This window comes from Quercus lobata, chromosome 4, assembly GCF_001633185.2.
Source record: "Quercus lobata isolate SW786 chromosome 4, ValleyOak3.0 Primary Assembly, whole genome shotgun sequence".
Lineage (NCBI taxonomy): Eukaryota > Viridiplantae > Streptophyta > Magnoliopsida > Fagales > Fagaceae > Quercus > Quercus lobata.
The window spans coordinates 4,827,698-4,852,034 of NC_044907.1; the positions used below are offsets into that span (position 1 = coordinate 4,827,698).

At 32.4% G+C, this 24,337-nt stretch overlaps 4 protein-coding genes across 4 annotated transcripts; 2 read left to right on the plus strand and 2 right to left on the minus strand.

The window, feature by feature from the left end:
- Positions 1-2,252: 2,252 nt before the first annotated feature.
- LOC115984438 lies at positions 2,253-2,831 on the plus strand. The gene has a single exon (XM_031107463.1). It carries the CDS (start codon positions 2,253-2,255, stop codon positions 2,829-2,831), a length of 579 nt encoding a protein of 192 aa, XP_030963323.1.
- A 4,309-nt stretch (positions 2,832-7,140) lies between these two features.
- Positions 7,141-12,887, plus strand: LOC115983440. Its single transcript, XM_031106110.1, has 7 exons — positions 7,141-7,474; positions 10,066-10,239; positions 10,339-10,431; positions 10,525-10,593; positions 11,500-11,706; positions 12,226-12,351; positions 12,524-12,887. Exons 1-7 carry the CDS (start codon positions 7,217-7,219, stop codon positions 12,677-12,679), a joined length of 1,083 nt encoding a protein of 360 aa, XP_030961970.1. The 5' UTR covers positions 7,141-7,216; the 3' UTR covers positions 12,680-12,887.
- Positions 12,888-13,354: 467 nt separating this feature from the next.
- Positions 13,355-14,038, minus strand: LOC115984439 (agamous-like MADS-box protein AGL61). Its single transcript, XM_031107464.1, has one exon. It carries the CDS (start codon positions 14,036-14,038, stop codon positions 13,355-13,357), a length of 684 nt encoding a protein of 227 aa, XP_030963324.1.
- Positions 14,039-15,486: 1,448 nt separating this feature from the next.
- Positions 15,487-23,187, minus strand: LOC115986497. Its single transcript, XM_031109600.1, has 7 exons — positions 22,824-23,187; positions 21,262-21,441; positions 20,474-20,566; positions 20,311-20,379; positions 18,282-18,488; positions 16,235-16,360; positions 15,487-15,895 (listed from the first exon to the last, which is right to left on the minus strand). The coding sequence occupies exons 1-7, from the start codon at positions 23,097-23,099 to the stop codon at positions 15,746-15,748; spliced, it is 1,101 nt and encodes a 366-aa protein (XP_030965460.1). The 5' UTR covers positions 23,100-23,187; the 3' UTR covers positions 15,487-15,745.
- Between the last annotated feature and the right edge of the window lie 1,150 nt (positions 23,188-24,337).

Below are 24,337 nucleotides of genomic sequence, written 5' to 3' on the forward strand. Positions count from 1 at the left end.
AAAGAGGAAAAAGAACAACAAGAAGAGACCTTGCGAAGAAACCCTAGCTTCCAACCCAGGGAGGTTGGGTTTCAAAAGCCCTAAAGATTGAAAAATGGAATTTCTTCCAAATTAGACCATGAAAATTAGAGAGAGGATCGATAAGAGAAAGAGAGAGAGGATCTATGAGAGAGAGAGAGAGAGAGAGAGAGAGAGAGCTTATCGATTGATGAGGTTGAGAGCTTATCGATTGTGGGTTGAGAGCACAGCGGCGAGATTATTAGGAGCTAGGTTGAGAGTGAGCGGAGTGTTTTTCAATTTAGGGATTCAATTGTGTTGAAATTTTAGGGTTTTTTTTTTTTTTTTTTTTTTTTTTTTTTTTTTTAATTTATAGCAAACCTAGAGCTGCGTTTGATTAAACGCAACTTAAACATGTCTGGAGCTGCGTTTAACCAAACGCAACTCTAAAAATTTTTAAGATACGTTTTTTAAACGCAGCTCCAGACATGTTGAAGCTGCATTTAGAACAACGCAAGCTGCGTTTAATCAAACGCAGCTCTATAAGTTTTTAATCTGCGTTTGTTAAACGCATCTCTAAGATATATTAAAAAAAAAAAAAAAAAAAATCCCAGGATGGCTCTAAAGCTACGTTTTTGAAAACGTGGCTTCATTCCTACCCAGCTAAACGTAGCTTCAGAGCTGAGGAACTGGTTACAATCCAAGTTGGCCAAGTGATGAGATGCTGGTAGGTGGAGAATTGAGCAAGTGGTGTCAATGAGTTCTAACTCAACTTGACACTTCCTCGTAGTTATATGTATTAGGTTGAGGGTGCAATAGTAGATTCAAGCCTTATTGGGTTTGACTGCATGTGTAGCTTACCAATAATTAAAAAGATAAAAATTATTAAATTTTTTAAACTAAAAATATGAGTTAAAAATACGATTTCAATTTAAAAAATGTATATAACAATGTTTGCGTAGCAGGGTGTATGTAACACATAGTACCCTAATTTAAAATATTTAATTGGTCAGACTATCTTATGTTGATCATAAATTCAGTTGTTATTCGGCTTGGGAGTAGATTAGGGTGAAGTATGTTGAGGTTAATCTGTGGAGAATCTGGTTTTCAAAACATATTTCCCAAAGCATGCTTTAATTTGCTAGCTTGCCATTCAACACAGACTCTCAACTAAGGAAAGCTAGTTAATTGGGGTTATAAAAGTGGAGTAATTTTTAGGTATTTTTAGAGCGTAGAGAATAATGTTCTGTACTCTAAATTTGAGAGGATGGAGTAACTAAAAATTTTCCTATATGGGTGATGTACTTTTGAACCTTATGCATGAACAGATTGAAATTTAGGGATGATATCTCTTTTGATTGCTTTCACTCAAAGGATAAGGGAAGTCATTTTCAGAAAATGTTTGCGTAGTAGAAGAATAAGTTGTTGGGATAAGTGTCCTGTGCTATTAAAAAGCTGAAAAGGCAAAAGTCTAAGATAGCTTGGCAAACAGTTGATTATCACAAGACTACTTGGATATAAATACTAAGATTCTTGGGGATAGTCAAAATCGTGTTTGATCTCTTAAAGGTCATTGTTAATAATGTTAGGGGTTGTGTAGCTTGTTTTAGAAATGTGAAGAATTCTATCTTAAATAAATAAATAAATAGAGCTATTTTTAGTTTATGGAGGATTATCCCTATGTCCATATTTATATTTTATCATGTTTAGTTTGCCTTGCTTAGCTTCGTTCTTTTATGATGTTTGATCTTTAGGCTCTTGTTTTAGCTAGACAACTAGTGCTGCTTCTTGTAGTGTATTTGTTTCTTTTCGTTAATGATACCATTGTTTTAAATGGTAGACATATAGAAGGCTCAAATACTTCTTATTAATGCGACTTTATTGAGTCATTGAAAAAAAAAAAATTTGATAAACATTTTATTGAGTCATTGAAATTTGTATAATCTTGTGGAACCTCATCATTATGGGAAAATGAATAACCTTTTTTAATAGGAATCATGACACAATTTCTTAGGGGTACGGTGGTATCATAAAATTAGCTTAAAAACTTCTTTTTATATTTTAATTTTTTCATGTTAGATACATCTATTTCTAATAGGATAAAAAAAATATTTTATACATCGAATATATGTAGGAGTGTGCAATCAATCCACCAACTCGTCAAAATAGATCCGATCCAACCTAACCTGCAAAGTTGAGTCCGGTTTTTAAAGATTAATATCCAACGTAAATCTGCCCTTAGACTTTGCCGTGATATGGAGGAATATGTGAAGGAGTTTAGGCATGAAAATCCCCCCCCATGTAAGTCTTCTAGACCTTCTACTCCCCCTTGGAAACCGCCAAAACAGGGCTGGTATAAAGCTAATGTGGATGGGGCTGTCTGTAAGGAGAGAGGCTGCTGTGGCATAGGTGTAGTGATCAGGAATGCAGAAGGGCAGCTGATGGGGGCATTGAGTAAAAGGCTGGCCCTTCCTCTTAAGGCCTTGGAAACTGAAGCTATGGCAATGCAGGTGGGGATTCATTTTGCGTGGGATCTGGGATTGAAGGATGTAGTGTTTAAAAGTGACTCGTTGACAGTAATTTCAGCCCTCTCAAGCGGTACCCCTCCTCCTTGGTCGATTCAAAAGGTGATTGAAGGAATCAAGCAAGACCTCAAGTGTTTCAACACTTGGTCTGCAGTCCATGTTCGTCGTAGGGGGAATATGGCTGCCCATCTCATGGCAAAAAATGCTATTACAGTGTTAGATAGTCTTGTATGGGTTGAGGATATCCCACCCGTTATAGCTATGCAGGTCTCAAAAGATGTATCAAGCATGAATGCTGTTTCTTTTTAATGAAATTCCAGAGTTTCTAATCAAAAAAAAAAAAAAAAAACTACAGCAGCCAAAATCCTGCATTAAGAAAAAAGAAAAATTACTGTTTAAACGACTTGTAGCAATCCCATTACCCAATTACACCACTTCCCAAAACCCCACGTTTAAAATTCCTCTCTAATTCAGTAATAATATTATTACAGTATAATAATCACCCATTACAAATACATACCTTCCGTGTACCTTAATCATACGCAAACAAAATCGCACAATCCCAGGAATCTTCACCTGATATCACACAAAATCGCCACGTGTACACCCAATACCAATTTCAAGTATATACGTCGCGTGTACACTTATCACACGCAAACCAAGCTCCCCTCCACCATTTAACACGAATCTCCAAGGCACAATGGCTAACGTGCGCCGCAGGTCCGCTTAAAAGTCAACCACATGTAAGAGTATATGAACACAATAAAAATAAATTTGTTAACTCAAATATTAGAAAAAATATTGTAAATTTTTTGTGTGTAGGTAACATTGGTCCGTTACTCTTACACACAGTGACACCCATTGAATAAAGTAGCCTATAGATACAAAAATTTTTTTTGACTAAATTCTTAAAAATCTTTCGTCTCGCAGTTTATTGATAGTAGATAAAAAAATAATGTCAATGATAAGTGTAAATAAGAACTAAAAATAGTTTGTCAAATTGTGTGTTTGTAACACAAAATTTTTTCACAACTGTAGATGTGATAGATTGTTAGTAGCGGATAAAAAAATGATGTTAGTATTTGGCCTAGATGAGAATGAGTAAATGCTTGCCAACTCAATTGTTGTGATTTTTTTTTTTTTTTTTTGCCATTGATTGAGTTACTTTTCATCAAATTTCAGTGATGACTTATGTTTAAATGATTTAAGTTAAAAGGGAAATGTTAATGGTTGTTCTAAGTGAACTATTTAAGAAAGTTTTTATGAAATAATAAAAAAAACATTTAATATTTTGATAACTTTTTTTTTGGGTAAAAATGGTGTCAACATTTTTCTAAAATGATTTGTTAATAATTACTTTAAAGGGAAATTGTTAACAATACCTTAAATTAAAAATTGAACTTGTTTGGTTGGTTTAATAGGGGATCTATCATGTCTTGAACCCAATTATAAGGATAGGCACGTGACGACCGCCGCGCTTATAAAGTAAGCACCCTACAAATGTGCAAGACCTTCTTAGCAACTAAAATTTATCCTCAAAAATTAAATCAAATAAATTCAAAATACTTCAATAATTTCTTTATGAATAGGCCTCCAATAATTTAATAGGAACAAAATCCAAACCTTATGTACAAAATGCCAATTGGCTAATAAATATAAAACTATTAGAAGACCATCTAATCCCAAAATCACTAAGCTTCTTTTCTTGTTCACAACACAACATCAAAACTCCCAAAACTTCCTATTCTTCACAATTTGAAATTGGAGGGGAAAAAGGGGGTGAGTTGACAACTCAATGAGTAACTTAAGTCCTAATAAGTTCTATTAAGTAATAGATCTGTAAAGAATAAGGTGTAAAATGTGTTTTCAAAAGTTATAATATACTATGTGTTTTCAAAATAACTAAAGAAGTTTCATAGTCTTAAAATAATAAGTTGCACATAGATCACATACTTTAATCTTACAGATATATCATAGATGGTTTAGAAAATAGTCAGTTTTCCATATATCAGAAGTTATAACTTACAATTGGTTCAAAAAACACATAAGCAGCTTTAGTGACTTAAAATAGTTCAAATACTCAAACATTTCCAAAATCATATATGTAGTTTTAAGGACTTAAAATAGTTTAAATATTCAAATGTAATTCATATTCTTAACAATCTTATGACTATGGTCACGCTATATCCCGGTGACTGGGTATTAGAGTACCAATGAATAACCTCTATTAGCTGAGTATCAGAGTACCAATGAATAACCCCAATTGGTTTGGGTATCAGAATACCAACGAAAAACCCCCATTGGCTGGGTATCAGAGTACCAATGAATAAACCCTATTGGCTGGGTATTAGAGTACCAATGAATAACCCCCATTGGCTGGGTATCAGAATCAATTTATAGTCAGTTTGTCCATAATCATATATATGAAATCATAATTTCTAACAAAAATATATCTTATTCAAGCATGTATATAAAACTCATATACTCAGTTTTAAAATATATTTGTAATAATCCTTTACTTGAAATCAGTAATACAATAGAAATAAAAATTCTAACAATTATAAACAATTTTAAGTAGTTAAAAATACATTAATATAAGCAAAATAAAACCCAATTAGGATAAGGTTACTTACCTCCAAAAGCCATACCAAAAAGAACTTCTTCCTAACATTTCTTCTAAAATCCTTAGATATCACATAAAACAATTTTGCAAGTACCATTTATTCAATAATCAAATAATTTAAAAATAACTTATAACAGTATTCGGTCAGAATAAAAACTGCTAAAAATATCTATCTTATATATTTCAAAACTATTATTAATTTATCTATATAATTTCTGTCCCCTCACTAAGCCTAACAAAAATTCCCTGTTTCTTACACCAAACTCAGATAGTCAAAATATTTTTGTTTCTTTACTTTCTACCATAAATAGTTCCCAGGAATAAAACCTATAGAACATACTATACTTATAGCCATATAGGGTCTATACGTGTTTTTTTTTTTCTTTTATTTTCTTTCCTTTTTCTCTTTTTGTCTACCACCATTAGTTCTTCTGAGTCGGGGACAAACTAAGTACTATATCATAAAAAAATCAAAGCACCAGGACATTTACGAATACACCATACCATTCTTTTTCTTTTCTCTATTTTTTCAAAAGCATGTGAGTCTGCCATTGGCCTCAGTAGCCTATTGGCACCCAGGTATCCTTGTGTCCTGATGCTCGGGGATTCTAGCCCCCGCAAAATCACCTAGCAAAAAAAAAAAAAAAAAAAAGCACATGTGAGTTTATGTCATACCTCAAAGCATGCCTAGACTACTAGGCTTTTGTATATCATCAAGTCTAGTACTTAGGCCACTATTCTTTAAGAAAAATTGTGCAGAAACTTCACACCAACCTGAACAAATCTTAACACGACATAAAAATTTGCCGTTTCTATTGCAGTTGACACTCTTTATTAGAGGAGTTTGAGTAATGTTATTTGTATTTTTTTGATATATATATAAGTAATAAAAATGTGTGAAAATATATGAAATATTGTTTAAAAATTAAAAACACGTATTTGACTATGCTTACCAAATAGGCCTAAAGTCTTGGAAAAGGTTAGATTTTCGAGATAAGAACAGTTGCTTAGCGTCCAAAATAGCAAAGATATAAATCTAAATCCTTCTTCTTCGTTTACAGCATAAAACACACTAGATATTTAGATATTTTTACTACTGGCCAAAAATACTCACATAAAAATATTATAATTTCATATAAAGCCTAAATTTGACAAAGAATGAGATTTCTTAAGCTCTTACCTCAAGTGTGCCGTCAATCTTTCACTACTCAAACAAACTCATAAGTCCCCCTCCAAAATATTTATCGTTATACTCTAACTTATTTAGCTTATATATATATATAGTTAGCGTTTCAAACCTAATTTTTTAAAAACTCTTTTAATAATATTAATTATAAAAATTGACCCCACAAAAAGATTTACTTAAATTTTTTTTTTCTAGTATTACAGAATCAAAGCTAAAATCGATCTGATTTACACTATTCTAATTTAAGTATATATTTGAGTGAAACTCTCCTCCTAGGACTTAAATTTCAGCTCTTATTCCATGTCATAAAAAACACTTATACTTGTAAAGGAACTATTACGACATTGATTTTTTTTTTCTCAAACTCTTTAACAGTTTATGACTTTATGTTTTTAAAATCATAAAGGTAAATTATAACTTACCTACATGTAGTTTGGTTAAAATTCAAGTTACTGTGATTTGAAATTTGACACTTTATCCATCTAAGGTTAGCTTAGTTAGACTTAAGAAATCTACATCTATTAAAAACAGAGTTAAATACTCAACTTTTATATGTATTTTCTCAAAAAACACAAAAAGACATAAAAATATTATAAAGAATCCAACAAAATACTTATTTCGTGAAATTTCAAGACAAGTTTTTTTTTTTTTTGATAAGCAATTTCAAGACAATTTAAACAACCTAAATTTAAATTTCGGTTAAGCCACTCAATCATAAATTTAATCCAAAAAAAAGGCTAACGTGCGCCGAGGGTCCCGCTTAAATACTCAAACATAAAAGCACCAAAAAAGCAAAAAAGAAACCCAACTCACTCTCTCTCCCGCCATCCCAAACTCTCTCACCAAAAAAAAAAAAAAAACTTTTTGATATAATTTTTTAACGGAATGGAGCTACCGGTGATCGATCTGAAAGAATATCTGGCGTTTCTAAACGGAGATCAGTCGACGGAGAAACCCGGACCCGAAGTTATCGGGCTATGCAAGGAAGTGAGTCGGGTATTGAGAGAAACCGGGGCGCTGTTGGTGAAGGATCCGCGATGTACGGTGGAGGATAACGATCGGTTCATAGATATGATGGAGAAGTACTTCGAGAGACCCGTGGACTTCAAGCGCCAACAGGAGCGTCCTGCTTTGCATTACCAGGTTCGGTTCGTCTCTTTTCTTTTGTTTGGTTGCGAAGATAATTTGATTCCCAAATATGGATAGTTAGTTCCTTCCGGAGTTTAGCTGTTTGGTTGGAAAGAAAATGTGCGAAAAAAAAAGAGATAAAGGTTTTGGTCTTTACTTAAGATCTTAGTAAGTTTATTGTTAATTTTATGAACGGTTTAGATTTAACTTAAATAAATGTAAAAATAAAAAAAGTGTAAATTAATTTATTTTAATGCTGATATGGCACGGACACCAAATCAGACTTATTGGAGTTTGATTGATTTTGTCGGAGTTTTTTTTTTTTATTTTTTTTATTGTGATTGAGGCTAAGTACCGAGATGTCAATTTATTTTTTTATTTCCATAATAAATATATTATGTACTTGTTATAATTTGTTTTCCTTATTCGATTTATTTTATATCCATATGTAATTTCATTATGCATATTTATCTATATATTTTATTATTTTTATTTGGGAAATGCTAAATCTGAAGGCTAAACTTTAGCTTTTCCCAAATAAAAACTTAGGTTATGTAACGGTTTTTTGTTTTCTATTTTCAAAGAAAAAAATTTTTATTATATTTTTGAAATAAAAAACGTGTTTGTTTAGGTGAAATTAAAAAGATTTTTTTGAAAAAAATAGAAAATATTAAAATATGTTGTTACTGTAATTTGAATTCTAATGCTAACTCATTAAATGAGACAAATTTATTAAATTAAATGCGTGCTTTTATTGACTTTTAAAATTTAGAAACTGAAAACAGGTTGTTTTTAGTTTCTATGTTTTCAATTTCCTTCACAAATTGAATTTTGAAAATAGTTTTTGTTTTTTGTCCATTTTTGATTGTCAAACAAGTTTTTTAGTGTCAAAAATAAATTTTTTTTTTTAAAACAGAAAATAAGGGAAAAAACAGTTACCAAACATATTCTTATAAATTTAAAAAAGCTTATAAATTGAGGGCAAGACTTAGTTACAATATTTAGGTGCTGTTCCTTATGTTTCTTTCTTGAGATTATGCCATGTGGATTTTTTTTTCATGGGATGAAAGTATATTTTTTAGTTAAACAGTTATATGGCTAAATCTTAAGAGGAGAACTTAAGGAACAGCACCTAAAGTACTGTACATAAATTTTATCCATAAATTGAGATTGTAGTGAATGTGATTAGTGCCATTTTCATAATATAATAAATGAATTTCTGAATTACTCTTTTTTTTTTTTTTAAATTGGTGACATGTTGATTTATGCAATAAAATTATAGCACTTTTATTTCTTGGTTTGGTATCTCGTTTTGAAATTATACTTTCAAACAAAGACTCGAAGTATATCCTTTTTAAACCTTACTGCTTTCAATATACAATCCTTTAAAATAGCCCCCTTTTTTTTTATTGGTATAATTCAAATTCTAGTTGAGGAAGGGGGATTCAAATGTTAGATCTCTATGTTGAAATACTAAAAAGTGTTAGTTGAGTTACAAGACTTTTGAAAAAACAGCCCCATTTTCAAAAGGCTGAAAAAATAACTCTCTTTATTTCCACTATCTAAAAGCATATCCTTATCATTTATGGATACATCTTTAGATTTGTAAAATTTAATGCAAAATATGAAATGAATACATTTCGTTGGAGTGGATCATTTTTCCTATAAAAAGGACACAAAGTATACCATTCAATTGACCTTTTCCAATGGCTTAGTCCTCCCTAAATTTTCCATTGAATCATGATGTGGTAAAATCTAAACAACTTTTTTAATAATGAGTGGTTGAAACTTGAAATATTAACAACTGAGTTGTGGAGTTAGGGTAGTGTTGGATTTAAAAACCTTCAAAAGTTCACTTTTTTTTTTTGTTCTGGTTGTTTGCTCGGAAAATTAGAGAAAAGAACAGGAAATTGTATTTAGAAATGGTAAAAGGTTTATTCAAATTTTAAACATCAAGTGTTGAACCTTTTGCTGTTGTGGGAATATGGGGTACCAATTAAGTGTGCTCAATATAGTTTACTTGTTGAGGAAATTTAGGCAATGAAAGAGGAAGTTTGGAACTTTGAAAGTGGGGACTGGAAAAACCAACTGTTGTTCTCTTCACTTTTATTGTTTTGTTTGAATGTTGTATAAGATGTGATTAAAACTAATGTTCCATGGCTGTTAAATCAATTTTGCACTTTATACTGTTTTTCTCTTTTGAATGAAATGATTGGAATTCTGGAAGTATGTTGGGCTTGAAGACTAGAGGCCTGAAAGACCATAACTGATTAGCAATTAGAGGGCACACAGTACAGTATTTCTGTTTTAATGTGAAGTAGGTCATTAGTGGCTTCTTTTGAAAGTTCATTTGTAGAGGAGGTTAAAGCTTTGTCTCCTTTCTTTTTTTCTAATGGCTTTAGATGTTGATTCTTGTAATTAAAGAAAAAGAATGGCATGGCAAATGCTCATTAATAATTAAAAAAAGGTCCTTCAGTAGTTGAGTATTGTCTTTCACTAAAGATATATATACTTGATGCCCCACCCTGTTATGGGCACCAATTTAATATGTAAATTTGCACTGATTTATTAAAATATTGAATTTTTGGCTCAAATGGGGATAACAGGTTGGGGTAACACCTGAGGGAGTAGAAGTTCCAAGAAGCCTTGTTGATGGAGAGATGCAAGAGAAGTTAAAAGCAATGCCGAAAGAGTTCCAACCAGCCACTCCTGAAGGACCAGATCGCAAGTGGCGATACATGTGGAGAGTGGGTCCTCGTCCTTCAAACACCCGATTTCAGGTCTCACATTTTTCCTTTTCAATTTTTTTTTAACATTATTATTATTTTTTATATAATATGATTTGATTTGTCCTTTTAATTGCCATCTCTCTTGTGCAGGAACTCAATGCAGAGCCCGTCATACCTGAAGGTTTTCCTGATTGGAAAGATTGCATGGATTCATGGGGATATAAAATGATAGCAGCAATAGAAGTAATTCATCAGTGTGGTTCAGTTAATTTGTGAGACTCCTTATGCATAATTTCTAAAGTTATTGTGTAACAATATTTTATTTTTTGGGCTCAGGTTGTAGCTGAAATGGCAGCAATTGGGTTTGGCTTGCCAAAGGATGCATTCACTTCTCTCATGAAGCAGGTAATACAAATGGTCAACAGTTACAGGTGTCTCATCACTTGTGTCTCTTTGTCTGTCTCAAACTCATTGATGCTTGTTTACTTTTTCAAAGTAAAAGTGGATGGTAACAAAGAAAGGATCGTTGCTTGTGATTTTTTGAATGATATGATGACACATCTCCTTAAAAATATTTTCCTACTTTCTGTGGGAAAATGCATACTCCTCAAATTTTGTGTTATGGGATGAGCGACATAGGGTCCCCATTAGTCCTTTCCTTTTTGTTCTCCTGTCTCTCACTTGCTCTCTCTCTCTCTCTCTCTCTCTCATGTTATGCAATTTTGTCCAGTTATCTGGTAATAGCAGATTAAGAGTCTAGAAGTTGCAGATTGAATATTTCTCTCTCTCTCTCTCTCTCTCTCATTTCCCTTGTATAATTCTAATCAATTGCTTTATGCATGGGGGTTTTTCCTAGAACTGTACAAGTTAAGAGATAAAAGAAAAAAAAAAGAAAAAAAGAATATAAAGGCAGTGGGGGACATAAAGCCCCAGTTTTTAAGGTATCTAAAGGGTTGAAAGAACTAGATGCTCCATAAAATTTCTCTTCTCAGCTTATCAAAAAAAAAAAAAACTCTTTTCAGCGCAGTCTATGTTTGAATAAGTACCACAAGCCTTCTTAATTCCCTATTGATATGTGTTTCCAAAGGCTTGGGCAATGATAAATAGGAGAGAAAAAGGAATGGGAAAGATGTGTTGTGTGCATCTTATCTACTAGCCTTTTTCACGCTTTAGCAATTTTTCTTATGCTATTTTTTGTTGGTAATAGTTAAGGCATTGTATGAATCATATTTTTTTTTGTTCCATTATCATGCTTCTATCTTATTAGCTTTGTGCACTTTATAACAAGGGCATTTTCCTTTCAAAACCCAGGGACCACATCTTCTTGCTCCTACTGGGAGCGACCTCCGGCGTTATGGCCAGGAAAGTACTGTTTTTGCAGGATATCACTATGACCTTAATTTTCTAACCATTCATGGAAGAAGTAGATTCCCCGGTCTCAACATTTGGCTCAGAAATGGGCAAAAAGTTGAGGTGAAGGTTCCTATAGGATGTCTTCTCATTCAAACAGGAAAACAGGTAATAGTAAAGACTGATGTTTGGTGTTTATGTTTGTGAACTAGTATATGGGAAAAGCAATTAAGAGGGAAATCACAAAATTTGAGGCAAGATGTTATAGGGTTACACCATGTCTGGCGTCCTGATGGTAGGAGCTACCTGATTATTGACATTTTTATTTGGGTTGCCTATTACTTGGCTGCTTAAAAAATGAATATATATATATATGTGTGTGTGTGTGTGTTTTACTTGTAACTCAATTGAGTGTGATCATAGAAAGTGTCAAGTCATTTATTTGTACAAATAATAGAAAATATATTGTTTATTTATGATATATATTTAAGTATAAGACAATGTCATCACATATAGGAACTCATTTGCCTTTACTCTTCAACGTGTTCTGGTTTTCATCACTTCTATCCTTAATTCTTTGGACAAGGATTCAATCAAATTCTCAAGTAGTGCGATTGGCTAGCTATGATATATGCATTTCTAATTTGTAGATTAATTATCTCCCTTTTGCATTTCTTTTATGCACAGATAGAATGGTTGACTGCTGGAGACTGCATAGCTGGAATGCATGAAGTAGTTGTCACTGACAGGACGATCGAAGCAATCAATCGAGCAACAGAACAAAATCGCAGCCTATGGAGAGTATCTTCAACGGTTAGTAATCTCAACTATACCAGTATCAGAATTACACCATCGTCATATTTTCTATGAAGTTGGCATCTTTAGTGATCTCAATGTGAATGACTTTTCTATGTCATGTTTATTTATGAACATTTCTTTTTTGATGTAGTATTTTTGACTTCTTTTATCTCTGTTATATATATAGTTGTTTTCCCACATAGCATCAGATGCTGTGTTGAAGCCCTTGGGTCACTTTGCTGAATCACCACTCGCCAGCAAATATCCATCTATGTGTGCAGGGGAGTTTGTTGAACAGGAGCTTTCAGTTATCAATCTGAAAGGGAACAAACGAGAGCCTTGACAACCGGTAGCAATTAGTTTCCAAACTGCATCTTAAGGCTTTCTGGATTGATGAGCTTCAAAAAAGAAGGCTGACATTCTGACAAAATGTAATTTCATTGTTCTATGGACAGAAATCATATTGTTTCATTGTTGTATGGCTAGAAAAACAGATTTGATGGCACATTAGAGCTGTTAATTTCAATAATTTACGTGGTTTTTTCTTGCTAGTTGTTGAAATGTCTTTAAATTTACAGAATAAACAAAATAGTCTCCAAAGTCAAATCCACTATTTTCCTTAACGTGCAAGGAAAGTAGGTCTTAACTTAATTTGTGTGCTCATATTTCTAGCTTAATTTGGACAACAAAAACAACTATTTTCTTTTTGGCAACACAAACAAAAACTGCGATTCTTTAAAATGTGACTCCTATTGTTTAGGATTAAATCATCAATGATCATCACTAGAGCTTTGTAACAATTTGGATCTTGTCTTAATCCAAACAAAGGAAGATTTCAAGAATAACTACAAATCTGGAATATGGGGAGGAGAAAAATATCATTGCAAGACATTATTCATAAAAAAAAAAAAAAAAAAACCTTCCTAAGATTAAAAGATCTTCTGTAGTCTATTACTAACATTGTTGCCAAGAGGAGTTATAGAAGAGCTTTTTCTTTGTCATATCAGTGATAAGATGGTTAGAAGGCATCAAAAGTCAGACAATCCAAGGAACTATTCAATTCCTCATTCTGCCTTTGAGCTTGCCATTCCATGTCTCTGTTTGATGTTTCTGTGATAAAAGCTCCTACCAAATGGGTGGCATCAGCGGATGGCAATGACCATGAAGAAGAGGAAGAAGAAGCCCCATTATATAGCTCGTGAATTCGAGCATGAATTTTCTTCTTAAGGTTTTCCAATGACAATGATAATTGTTGAAGATCACGTAGACCAAGCTCTTCAATAGGTGCTTCCCAGATAAGTTTTTGTTGGATCTCCTTCCTCAACTTTTCAATTGCCTCTCCTCGCTCTTTCTCGATTTCCAATTCCTTAAGTTTCATGTCGAGTTCCTTGCTAAGCTCCAGAATTGTAGCCCGTTGGAGAGACTCCACAATACCACCTGTACCAACATTTGTTTGTGGATTTCCACTGACATATTGGTCTATGATTGTGTTGATATCTGGGTTTCCAAAACAGAATGGCTTGCCTGTAAGGGAGAACACAGCTATGCCAATTTTTGCACCACATAGTATACAAAGCTCACTTGCACTCTTGAAGAGCCCACTTTTGCGCTTTGAGAATGTAACTTCACGACAACGATAGTCTGTTATTAACTTGTTTTCAATCTTCTGTCGACCTTTGCTTTTAGCTTTGTTCATTGACATGATTGAGAAGTAAAGAAAACTGAGTCTTGTAGGAAAATATATAATGGCTTGTTGGATTTCAATAAAATGGAATGGAACAGTGATTTATAGGAGAAATGGAATGAAAATTCAGCCTTGCAGAAAATAAATAAAGGCTTGTTGGATTGCAATCAAATGGAATGGAACGGTGATTTTTATAGGAGAAATGGAATGAAAACTCAGCCTTGCAGGAAAATATATAATGGTTTGTTTGAATTTTCAAATCAAATGGAACAGTGATTTATAGGAGAAATCCGGAAATATCTTATTTCAATGAACAAATCAACATTATTGCTAGCCCGAGCATTTATAAACTTTTTGTGTTTCTTTTACTAGGTGAAACGCAAAAAAATAAGGCATAAGCATATGTTGTGAAGTGTGATACCTGAAATGCAAAAATCATTGAGAGTGCATTAATGTGCATAGTGGAACATTTTTTTTCCAAATTGACTTAAAGATTAATAATTAAAAAAAATGTTAGGAAATCTTATAATATGATTTAAATTCTTTTTTATTTTCCATAAAATACATAAATCATCTAATCCTCCCCTGCCCCATATATAAAAAATTGAATTGAAAAACGTTGATTAATATATAGATTATAAAGTAATTGTTACGTGGGAATTAAAACATGTAATCGAAATACAATCTGTTTCTCATGATTTTGACTGAATAAATTCGTTACTCTTTGATGCTTTTCAGATCTATAAACCATGATTTTTTTCTTCTTCTCTCTGTCCGTATGATTTTCTTTATGTTTTCCTTGCCAGACTTGTTGAAATGTGTTAACAATGATTTCATCTATTGATTTTAGTTCACGTTTTTGGACAAGTTCATAGACCCAAAGGTCATCTCACTTCCAATTGTGTTAAATTGATTGAGGATTACTCAAATAAATACTTGCCTAATTAAGAAAAGACATTATAGGTAAAAAGCAAAAAAGAAAAATGAAAAAGGAGGAGGGCATATGTATTAAAATATTGTTATAATTATCAAAAGAATTAAAGAACAATGAGAAGAGTCAACACAACTTAGTTCAATGGTTACATTTGACCTTCGAAAGTTTGAACTAAAATTGAGATCGATTGTTGGGTTCCCTCCAGAGAAATCTTAACGATTTCATCTTATTCCAAACCTTAGCTAATTAAAATGTAATAAATTAAAAAAACTTGTGGGGCTAAATTGTGATGGGATCAAACCTCTAAGGGATAATTAATTTGTTTGTCTAAAAAATGCAAAATATATATTGCTAATTTGAACGGAATTAAGAGCCTTGTAGAGTTGTAGTTCAATTAGTTGGCACTTTTTGCTATTTTCAAGATATTCAAAGTTCAAATCCCCTTTCTTCTATTATAACTATTAAATTATATATATAAAAAAAATATAGAACTCAACAGTTTCATTTTAATCCAAATGTTAGAATACAAAAATAACAATTAATTTTTTTTGGACTAAATTATAATATGATCAAACCATAAATGGGTAAATTATAATGTACCCCATAATTTATTTTCAGCAAATATTACAAAGATCTAATGGCAATAACCAAGTCCATTAGTTACAGTAAATTTAAACATATATCCACAACCATCAAGAACACTCCACAACCCCCACACAAAAAAAGAAGAAAATGAGCAGCTCGTCAGCCTTCTTTATTGTAACATATATAATGCAGATTGATAGAAGCTATCATGCTTCGTTCCCTTTCAGATTAAGAAAGGTAAACTCCTCTTCCATAAGCTCTCCTGCATAAAGTGGTGGATAGTTGCTGGCAAGTGGTGATTCTGCAAAGTGGCCCAAGGGCTTCAACACAGCATCTGATGCTATGTGGGCAAAGAACTACATATGACACAAAAGAAACAAAAGAAGAGGTCAAAAATACGTGACGAATGATGTTTCGTCACCATATGTCCTAGGTGATGAAATTAAGACATTTCGTGATGAAATTTTTTCGTCACTATAAGTCTTGTTTGTTGTAGTGAAAAGTCATTCACATTGATAACGATAACAACAATAAAAATCATGCCTAGTTTTATAATATTATGATTAGCTATATTTCTTTAATGGATTAATCAAGATCAGTTACATGAAATTTTTTTTTCCTGTTATTCTATTCTTTTTGAAATCATATTTTTAATAAAAAGAACTATATGGTAATGATTGGTTGAGATCACTTACAGTTGAGGAGACTCTCCATAGGCTGCGATTTTGTTCCTTTGCTTGTTTGATCGCTTCAATAGTCTTGTCAGTGACAATTACTTCATGCAGGCCGGCCATGCAGTCTCCAGCAGTCAAATATTCAATCTAGCACATAAAAGCAGTGCAAATGGGATAAAATTAATGTACAAATTAAGAATGCATTACTATAGGCTATAGCTAGCCAGCCGCATTACTTGAGAACTTGATTGAATCCTTATCCAAAGACTTCAGATTCAGGTTAAAAGTGAAAACCAGAGTATTTGTCTTATACTTGAAATATATCATAACAAAAACAACATATTTTCTGCTATTTGTATGACTGAATGATTTCAAATTTGCTATGATTATAAATGATATACAGTTTAATTAAAACAGAACATATATATATATATATATATTTTGATAAGAGAACATATTTTTTTTAATGTACATAAGCTAAGTAATATGAAGCCCAAATAAAAATTGCCAATTATCAGTTAGCTCCCTACCATCATAAGGACATCCGACATGGATGTAACTCCACGATGTCCCATATAAGTGAAGAAGTGATGTTACGATTATTATAAATTTTGTTATATAAACTCTATAAATTAATGTTGTAGAGAGTGAAATTTTCTACCAATCATAAATTGTCACATTAAACCACTAAATTCATGTGGCACATTTAAAACGGTCAATTACAACACACCATATGCTACTTAGTGGGTTTCACTGTCATTATTTAGAGGCCAATAGAAATATTCCAAGTGTTTCTGAATAAAATTATAAAGAAAACCCAAGAGCCTATCACGTCAACATGTGTTAATTTAAATGACATAAGCAATCTAATTAAAAGTTGCATGTGTTATTTTAAATTAATACACTTTGGCTAATCACATAATGCCATGTGTACCTTGGAGAACAAGACATAAAGTCCATCCATTTAAATTATGACTAGTGTCATTGCTCATACCCAATCACGTGTGATCATACCTCCCCAAGACTCCTATAAATAGAGACTCTCCTCAGTCTTATGGCAGAGGTTCATACACATTCAGAAGTCTCGAAGCTTTATCGGAATCAATCTCCAAAGCCTCCAAGAACTTCAAGAACTTCGCCTTTGAAGACGAAGAACATTCAAAGCAAAATCATTCAAGTCATCCTTCTAGATCTCAAAGTTCATTGGAATCAAGCTCAAATGCCTCTATAAACACCAAGAGACTACAAATTAGTGAAGCTCTATAGATCCAAGCCTCCAAAATCTCAAAAAACTTTCACTACAAATCTTCGAAGAAGAAGAACATTCGAATAACATCCATCCAAATCATTCTTACAAGTCTTAAAGTTCTACTGGAATCAAGTTTCAAAGCCTCCAGAAAACTTCAAAGACTTTGATCCATTGAAACTTCATCGGATTCAAGCCATAAATCCCTCAAAGAAATTTCACCATGAATCTTGGAAGACTAAGAACATTCGAAGAACCTACGAAGAATGCAAAGAACAAGAAATCTCTAACAAGCACACAACTAGAGATTCATTGCAATTTCATTCCAAGGAGCTTTCAATCCACTTTCCAATCCAAGTGGAGGGCATCTTGTGTTCGAGTCAAGACTACATTGATGCTATACTTGAATTGAAGATTTTTTTAAGGAGATCGAATTAGAGAATTATTCTATTGTATTAGAATCAAATCATAGAGATTTGTACCTACAAATTCATCAATACCAATTTACACTTGTGAAACATATTCAATTGTTTGATTTCCAAACTTGAGACTTTGGGTTTATAGATGTCTCCTTTAAGCGGCAAACAAAAGAGTAATTCAGAAATTTATTCATTAGGTTATTAATATAGTACTAATCACATTCATTGACACATAGATTTGTAATTTAAAAAAAAAAAAAAAATTTTTAACATTTTTCATAACATATTGTATACTGCTTTGACTCTCTTAATTGATTTTACAATTAAGTCAGAAGTTTTGTGTAGCAAACTAACTCATAATATGCAACCATGAACACCAAACTCACCCCATTACTACTCATACCTGCTTTCCTGCTTGAACAAGAAGACATCCTTCAGGAATTACCCCCTCAATTTTTTGCCCATTTTTGAGCCAAAGGTTTAGACCAGGGAATCTACTTTTTCCATGAATGGTGAGAAAATGAGTGTCAAAGTGATATCCTGCAAGCACAGCACCTTCCTGGCCATAACTTTGGAGGTCACTCCCTGTTGGACCAAGAAGATGCGGCCCCTGTATTTTTAAAAGAAAAGGCACTTGTTATATGTACATATTAATATTATCGCACAATTAATATGGATATGAAAAAGAATATAACTCATACAATGCCTTGCTTAGTCATTACAAAAAAAAATTAAAAATTCTAAAGCTTGAAAGAACTTTTACAAGGTTAGTGAAATACTAAAAGGCCCTACAAGAATTCACAATAATTTCATAGCATTTCTAAATTAGTCTATTACCTCACATATGGACCATTTAAAAAAAAATAAATGATAGATTGTGGTGGGGAGTAAGCTAATTTGGGAATGTTGTGAATTTTTATTGTCCCTAGGTTTATTGTTTAATACAATATTCTAGGAGTACAATAATGTCGTATTCACTTCTCTCATATGAATTATAAATCCTATTATAAATTTAATTAATAGAATCTACTATTAGTTGCAAAGGAGCACTACGACATTGTTAGACTTCCATAATATTGTATAATTAATTCAATTTGATAAGTTGTGATTAAAGAATTATCACTTTGACACAAATCTATTATTAAGGTTATTTTTATTATGCATCAATCACAATAAATTACATCATTAATTATTAAAAAAATTATTAAAATTTTGTCTTCTTGATACTGGGAAGGCTAGTAGGCAAGATGCACATTGCATATCTTATCCCTCCATAAAGGACTATTCACTACAGCACCTAATCAAGTTGTTCAAATAAAAAAAAAGTTGTCACATTGTCTGAAATATGTAATACACGGTCATCTCATTTTCATAAAAAATATGAACAATTATGCAGCTTTCAAAAATCCTCTTTTGTTGCTTTATGTCCAGATTTGAAGCAATTTTGCACTATGCTTTTAGTGAAAATGCAAAAAAGTCCGGTATGGTTTGTCCATAAATCACAAACCCCACGACTTTGAAGCATGACACATAACCTTCTATGATGTGGACTATATTGTGTTACTATTATGTGTGAGTTTGGAATAGTTAAAAAAAAAAAACTTTTTATATTTTTTCGTTTATTTGTTTAGGTAAGTCTCTCTCTTTTTTTATTTTTTTATGCTTAATTTTTCTCAGCCAATTTTCCAACAATTAAGAAATAAACTCAAAGTAAATAGTAAATCCAATTTTTTTGAAATCATTTGGGATGATGTGTGATTTATGTGTTTACGGGAATTTATTGGATAATAATGGAGCAAGAAGCATATAAGAGGAAACTTGACGAGATGAGAGTGGATCAATATGTGTTAAATTACTGATTGTTCTAAAAACTTAAATTATTAGGATATGATAAATTTAATCATTTAATCACATATTTCTAACATATATGGATGGATATGTTGTGGTTGTAGTTGGTGATTTGGGGTTTTGCGTTGGTGGTGACATTGCTTGGTGGATGGAGGCCCTTAGTTGGGGATCACTAGCAAATCAAGGTAGGGGTGTCCTACTTTGGGTTTCATCACTTGGGGTTTGTGCTTTCCTTGCAATTGACGGACAACTCAACTCAAAATGATCACGTTTTAGTGCAAGCTTTTATTTCCTAACAAACTTAAAATGATCGCTTTTTAGTCCCTAAAAGTTTAGAAGTAGTCAATTTTAGTTACTAATGTGACTAAAAGTGGCTAATGGAGTGATAATATATTAGTATTTAGTTTGACTACATAATTTAAAGGACTGAACACGATTACTTTAAGGCAACACACAAACATTGTATTTAGCGAAATTGAGTATTTAAAAAGCTCTCCATAAATTAAATAAGCCAAAATGGGCCAAATCCAACAAGTAGACACGAGTATAAAACAAGCTGAACTGTTTAGTATTGAATACGTAACCTGTTTCATAAGCGAAGTGAATGCATCCTTTGGCAAGCCATACCCAATTGCTAACATTTCAGCTACAACCTGAACAAAAATTTTTGGGTACACAATAACATTAAACAACATGCATAATAAGCATTAATACAAGTGAGCTAAACCACGCTAGATAATGGGTTACTTCTGTGGCAGCCATCATTTTATATCCCCATGAATTCATGGTTTCAACCCATCCAGGAAAACCTTCAGGTATGACCGGGTCTGCATTGAGTTCCTGCACAAGAGAGATGGAATTTAAAAAACAGAAAATAACGCAACAAAGTTTTAGTCCCAAAATGATGCTCTTTATTTTTTTGGTTTAGATTTAATACTACAAGAAAAATGCTAGAGATACAAACTTTTATACAAAAAAAATTTACAATTTACAAACTGCTGATGTGGCAAGTGGTTATTAGTAAATGAAAAAGTGATGAATAATGCTAGAGATACAAATTATTTTACAAAAAATTATACAAACTATTGACGTGGTGATTGATTCTTGATAAATGAAAATGTGATATTAATGGTAGGTTTAGATGAAAACCAACAAGAGGTTGATTACATCAACATTTTGTAAAAATGTTGTAAAATAGTTTGTTGCTGTAGAATTACTCAAAAGTGGTGGGTTTAGATGAGAACTAAAATTTTTTTTGCTACAACAATAGTTTGTAAAAATGTTATAAAATAGTTTGTACTTGTAATACTATTATAAATCTAAATGTATATCAAATATTATGATATTTAATTTTCAATGACGTGACACTACAAAAAAAAAAAAAAAAATCTTTATCTAGAAATAGATTTTATTCATAGCATACTAATCTAGGTCGTTCAAAATGTATAATATGAAATTGTATATAGATACAAGTTTAATTAAAAGAAAATAATCAGTTAGATCATATGAAATTGAAGAAGGGAAAGATGTGAGACCTTAAATTGGGTTTTTGAAGGACGAGGACCCACGCTCCACATGTAACGCCACTTGAGATCTGGTCCTGTAAGAGTGGCTGGTTGGGACTCTTTCGAATTACACATAGCTCTTATTTTCTCTTGCAGTTTTTCATCAACCATGGCCCTTGGAACTTCCACTTTCTCTGGTGTTATTCCAACCTTTGTGACATAAATTCTTTTCAATATATCTATATATTGTAATAAATCAATACAAACTCACATGTTAAATTGGTGGCAACAACAACTCAAACATTGATGGTACTTACGCTTCATTCATCCTTTTATTTTCTCTGTAAATTATGTAAACCTTCAATTACTGTTTCGTCAACCACTTGATTGATTGGAAGAATGAAAGAAGCAAAAGTTTATATGGTTTTAATTTCCTCATTTAACACTAAACAAAAGTATATTTGAGCTGCATGTGTTAACCGTTTCATCCACAGATATGAGGTCTAACAGTTTTCTTGTTCACTGATCTAAGGTCTGGTGGTCTCCTCAATCCTCATCCCCATACTAACTCCACCGACCATACCTGACCACCCTAATAGCAATCAATCACATCAATGCCGGTAACTATTGCTGATTGATTGGCATCGATTGCTCTCTCCACCACCTCGAATAGGTTCAGTTCAATTCGACTCAGTATGGAGTTTTGCCAAACACATGGGTTTAAGTACAAAAAACATTTCAAATGACTATTTTCTTTTTTAGAAACAAACACACACAATGGAGAGGGGGGTGTGGTTCTAAATCAAAGACAGTCACAAAACTTCACTTAAAATCCATAGTAATTGAAATCGACCAGAATTATGAATCTATTCACTTTCTTCACATTGTTTTAGTTGAGAAACTTAGGTATGATTCTTCAACTGTTTTACTTTAGGTTCCCCAACTAAGTTCAATTGCATGGATGCGTTCCCCAATGAATCATATGATTGACTTTAGTTGTTCTCAAAAAAGACAACATTATGTTTGTTGCATTGATTGTGGTTGATTTTAATAAAAAAAATCTAAGATGCAACATCTAAAGAACATCACCAAAATTTTATATTTTCTATTTTGTCACATTATCAACATCAAACAAACTTTGCTTAGCATTATTATAATACTTATTTAAGTATATTTTTTAACGCATCAAATTCTAGAATCTTCTTTTTCACACATATTTTCTTAATCATTATTTTTTCTTTGATGACATGGGTATTTTGGACTATTAGAGTATTTTTTTTTTTTTGAGAAACAAACACATACACAAAGGAGAGAGAAATAGGTTTTAACATAAAAATACATTATAACTCCACTCAAAAGTTATGATAACTTTTAAAAAGGTGAGACAAGTTATATTACAAGTACTTGATTATTCCTTGAGTATATACATCTCCATCCCACACAAATCAAATAATTATAAGACCAACCGAGAAACATTCCTTACCCTAACTACCTTATAATACAAAAAGTTTTTTTCTTGGTTGATAATTCGATAATATAATAGGGAGGAAAATTTGAATCTTAGTTCCCCATAAAACCAAACCAAGCCAAACCTGATAACGCAAGCTTGGTCGCTCTTGGGGGCGCTTGTATTCCACAGGAGTCTCATAGTATCGCTCCATCATCTCGATGAACTGCTCGTTCTCCTCCGCCGAACACCTTGGGTCCTTCACCACCACCGCCCCCGCTTCACTCAGAACCCGAGCCAACTGCTTACACGACTCAGTCAGCTCAGGTCCCAGCTGCTCTTTTAGCTTTGACGGCTCGCCGTCCAGTTTGTCCATCACGGCCAGATATGCAGTCATATCGATCACCGGAAGTAGCTTCATTTCGTCACAATAATTAAAAAACACAAGATATTATTCTGAGTGACTGTGATGGCGGGAGTGTGTTATATATGGGATTGAATTACGTTAGCTTTTTTTATTGAGGTAAATTGGGGTCCATTTTTAGGACGATTTCACTGTGTAATAATTGTTGTTTTGTAGCATTGTGTGACTCCAATTCTCTCGTAGGTACATATTGATGTGGAATTTGCTGAGTGGGTCTCGTCCTTTTCAGGTCTCATCTTGATGAAGCCATGTCATCTTTTCTGCGATATTGCCATCTGATCTGACTCTTTGTGCACGTAATGCTAATTGATATATGTTCACATTGCGTCGGCATATTATTGGAGCATTGGAAGTAAGCCAAAAGTAGAGGCATATTGTGTTATCATGCATTGTGATGCAAATGAATGTTTTGTGCTACATTATTTGGTAGTATTTGGAATGGTGGCAGAGCCATTTGTTGACAGGTAGACAGGAGGGCCAAACTATTGAATTTTATTTTTTAATAATTATATTTATGTATTTTCTTAATAAAAAAAAAGTTATATTTATAAGCAGATTGTTGGAAAAATATCACTTGGAAAGACTTTCATTTACGCAACTATTGGAAAGCAAGTCATTCAACAATTCTAGGTCCTTATTTGGTATAATATCAGCCAGGCATTTTAGCGAAGCTAAATTGATTGAAGAGTCGGTAATTTATTATGAGAATGACTCTACTAGATTTGTCAAGGTCCGATTAGTGTGATAATTGGAAAAACAATCAATGAAGACTTGCAAAGAGTCAGAACTGTTTCATTATTGCATCTATTGGAATGTGAGTCATTCAACAATTCTAGGTACTTAATCTATATCTATACATATCTAAAAGGTGAAGCGTAGCATTTATTGTTGCTACGTTTCTGTTGAACCACGTTAGCGGCCATATGACCTACTTATTTTCAACTATTTCTCTTTTATTTTTTGACTCTTTTTATTTATTTATTAATTTTGTAGTTTACGGTTACATTTTCTCTAACTTTTTCCATTCCCTTTTATCTTCTCATCTTTCCACTACTATTAACATTTAATATCACTTTTCCTTTATTCCTTCATCTTCCTTTTATTTTGACTAGCTATTCTTATCTCCATCCTCTTACTATAAATTTGCTAATCTCTTTCACTCTATACATATTTTATCACACAAAAAGGTTATTACTTTCTCTCTTTCTCGTGTTTTTCTTTTTCTTTTGGAATTT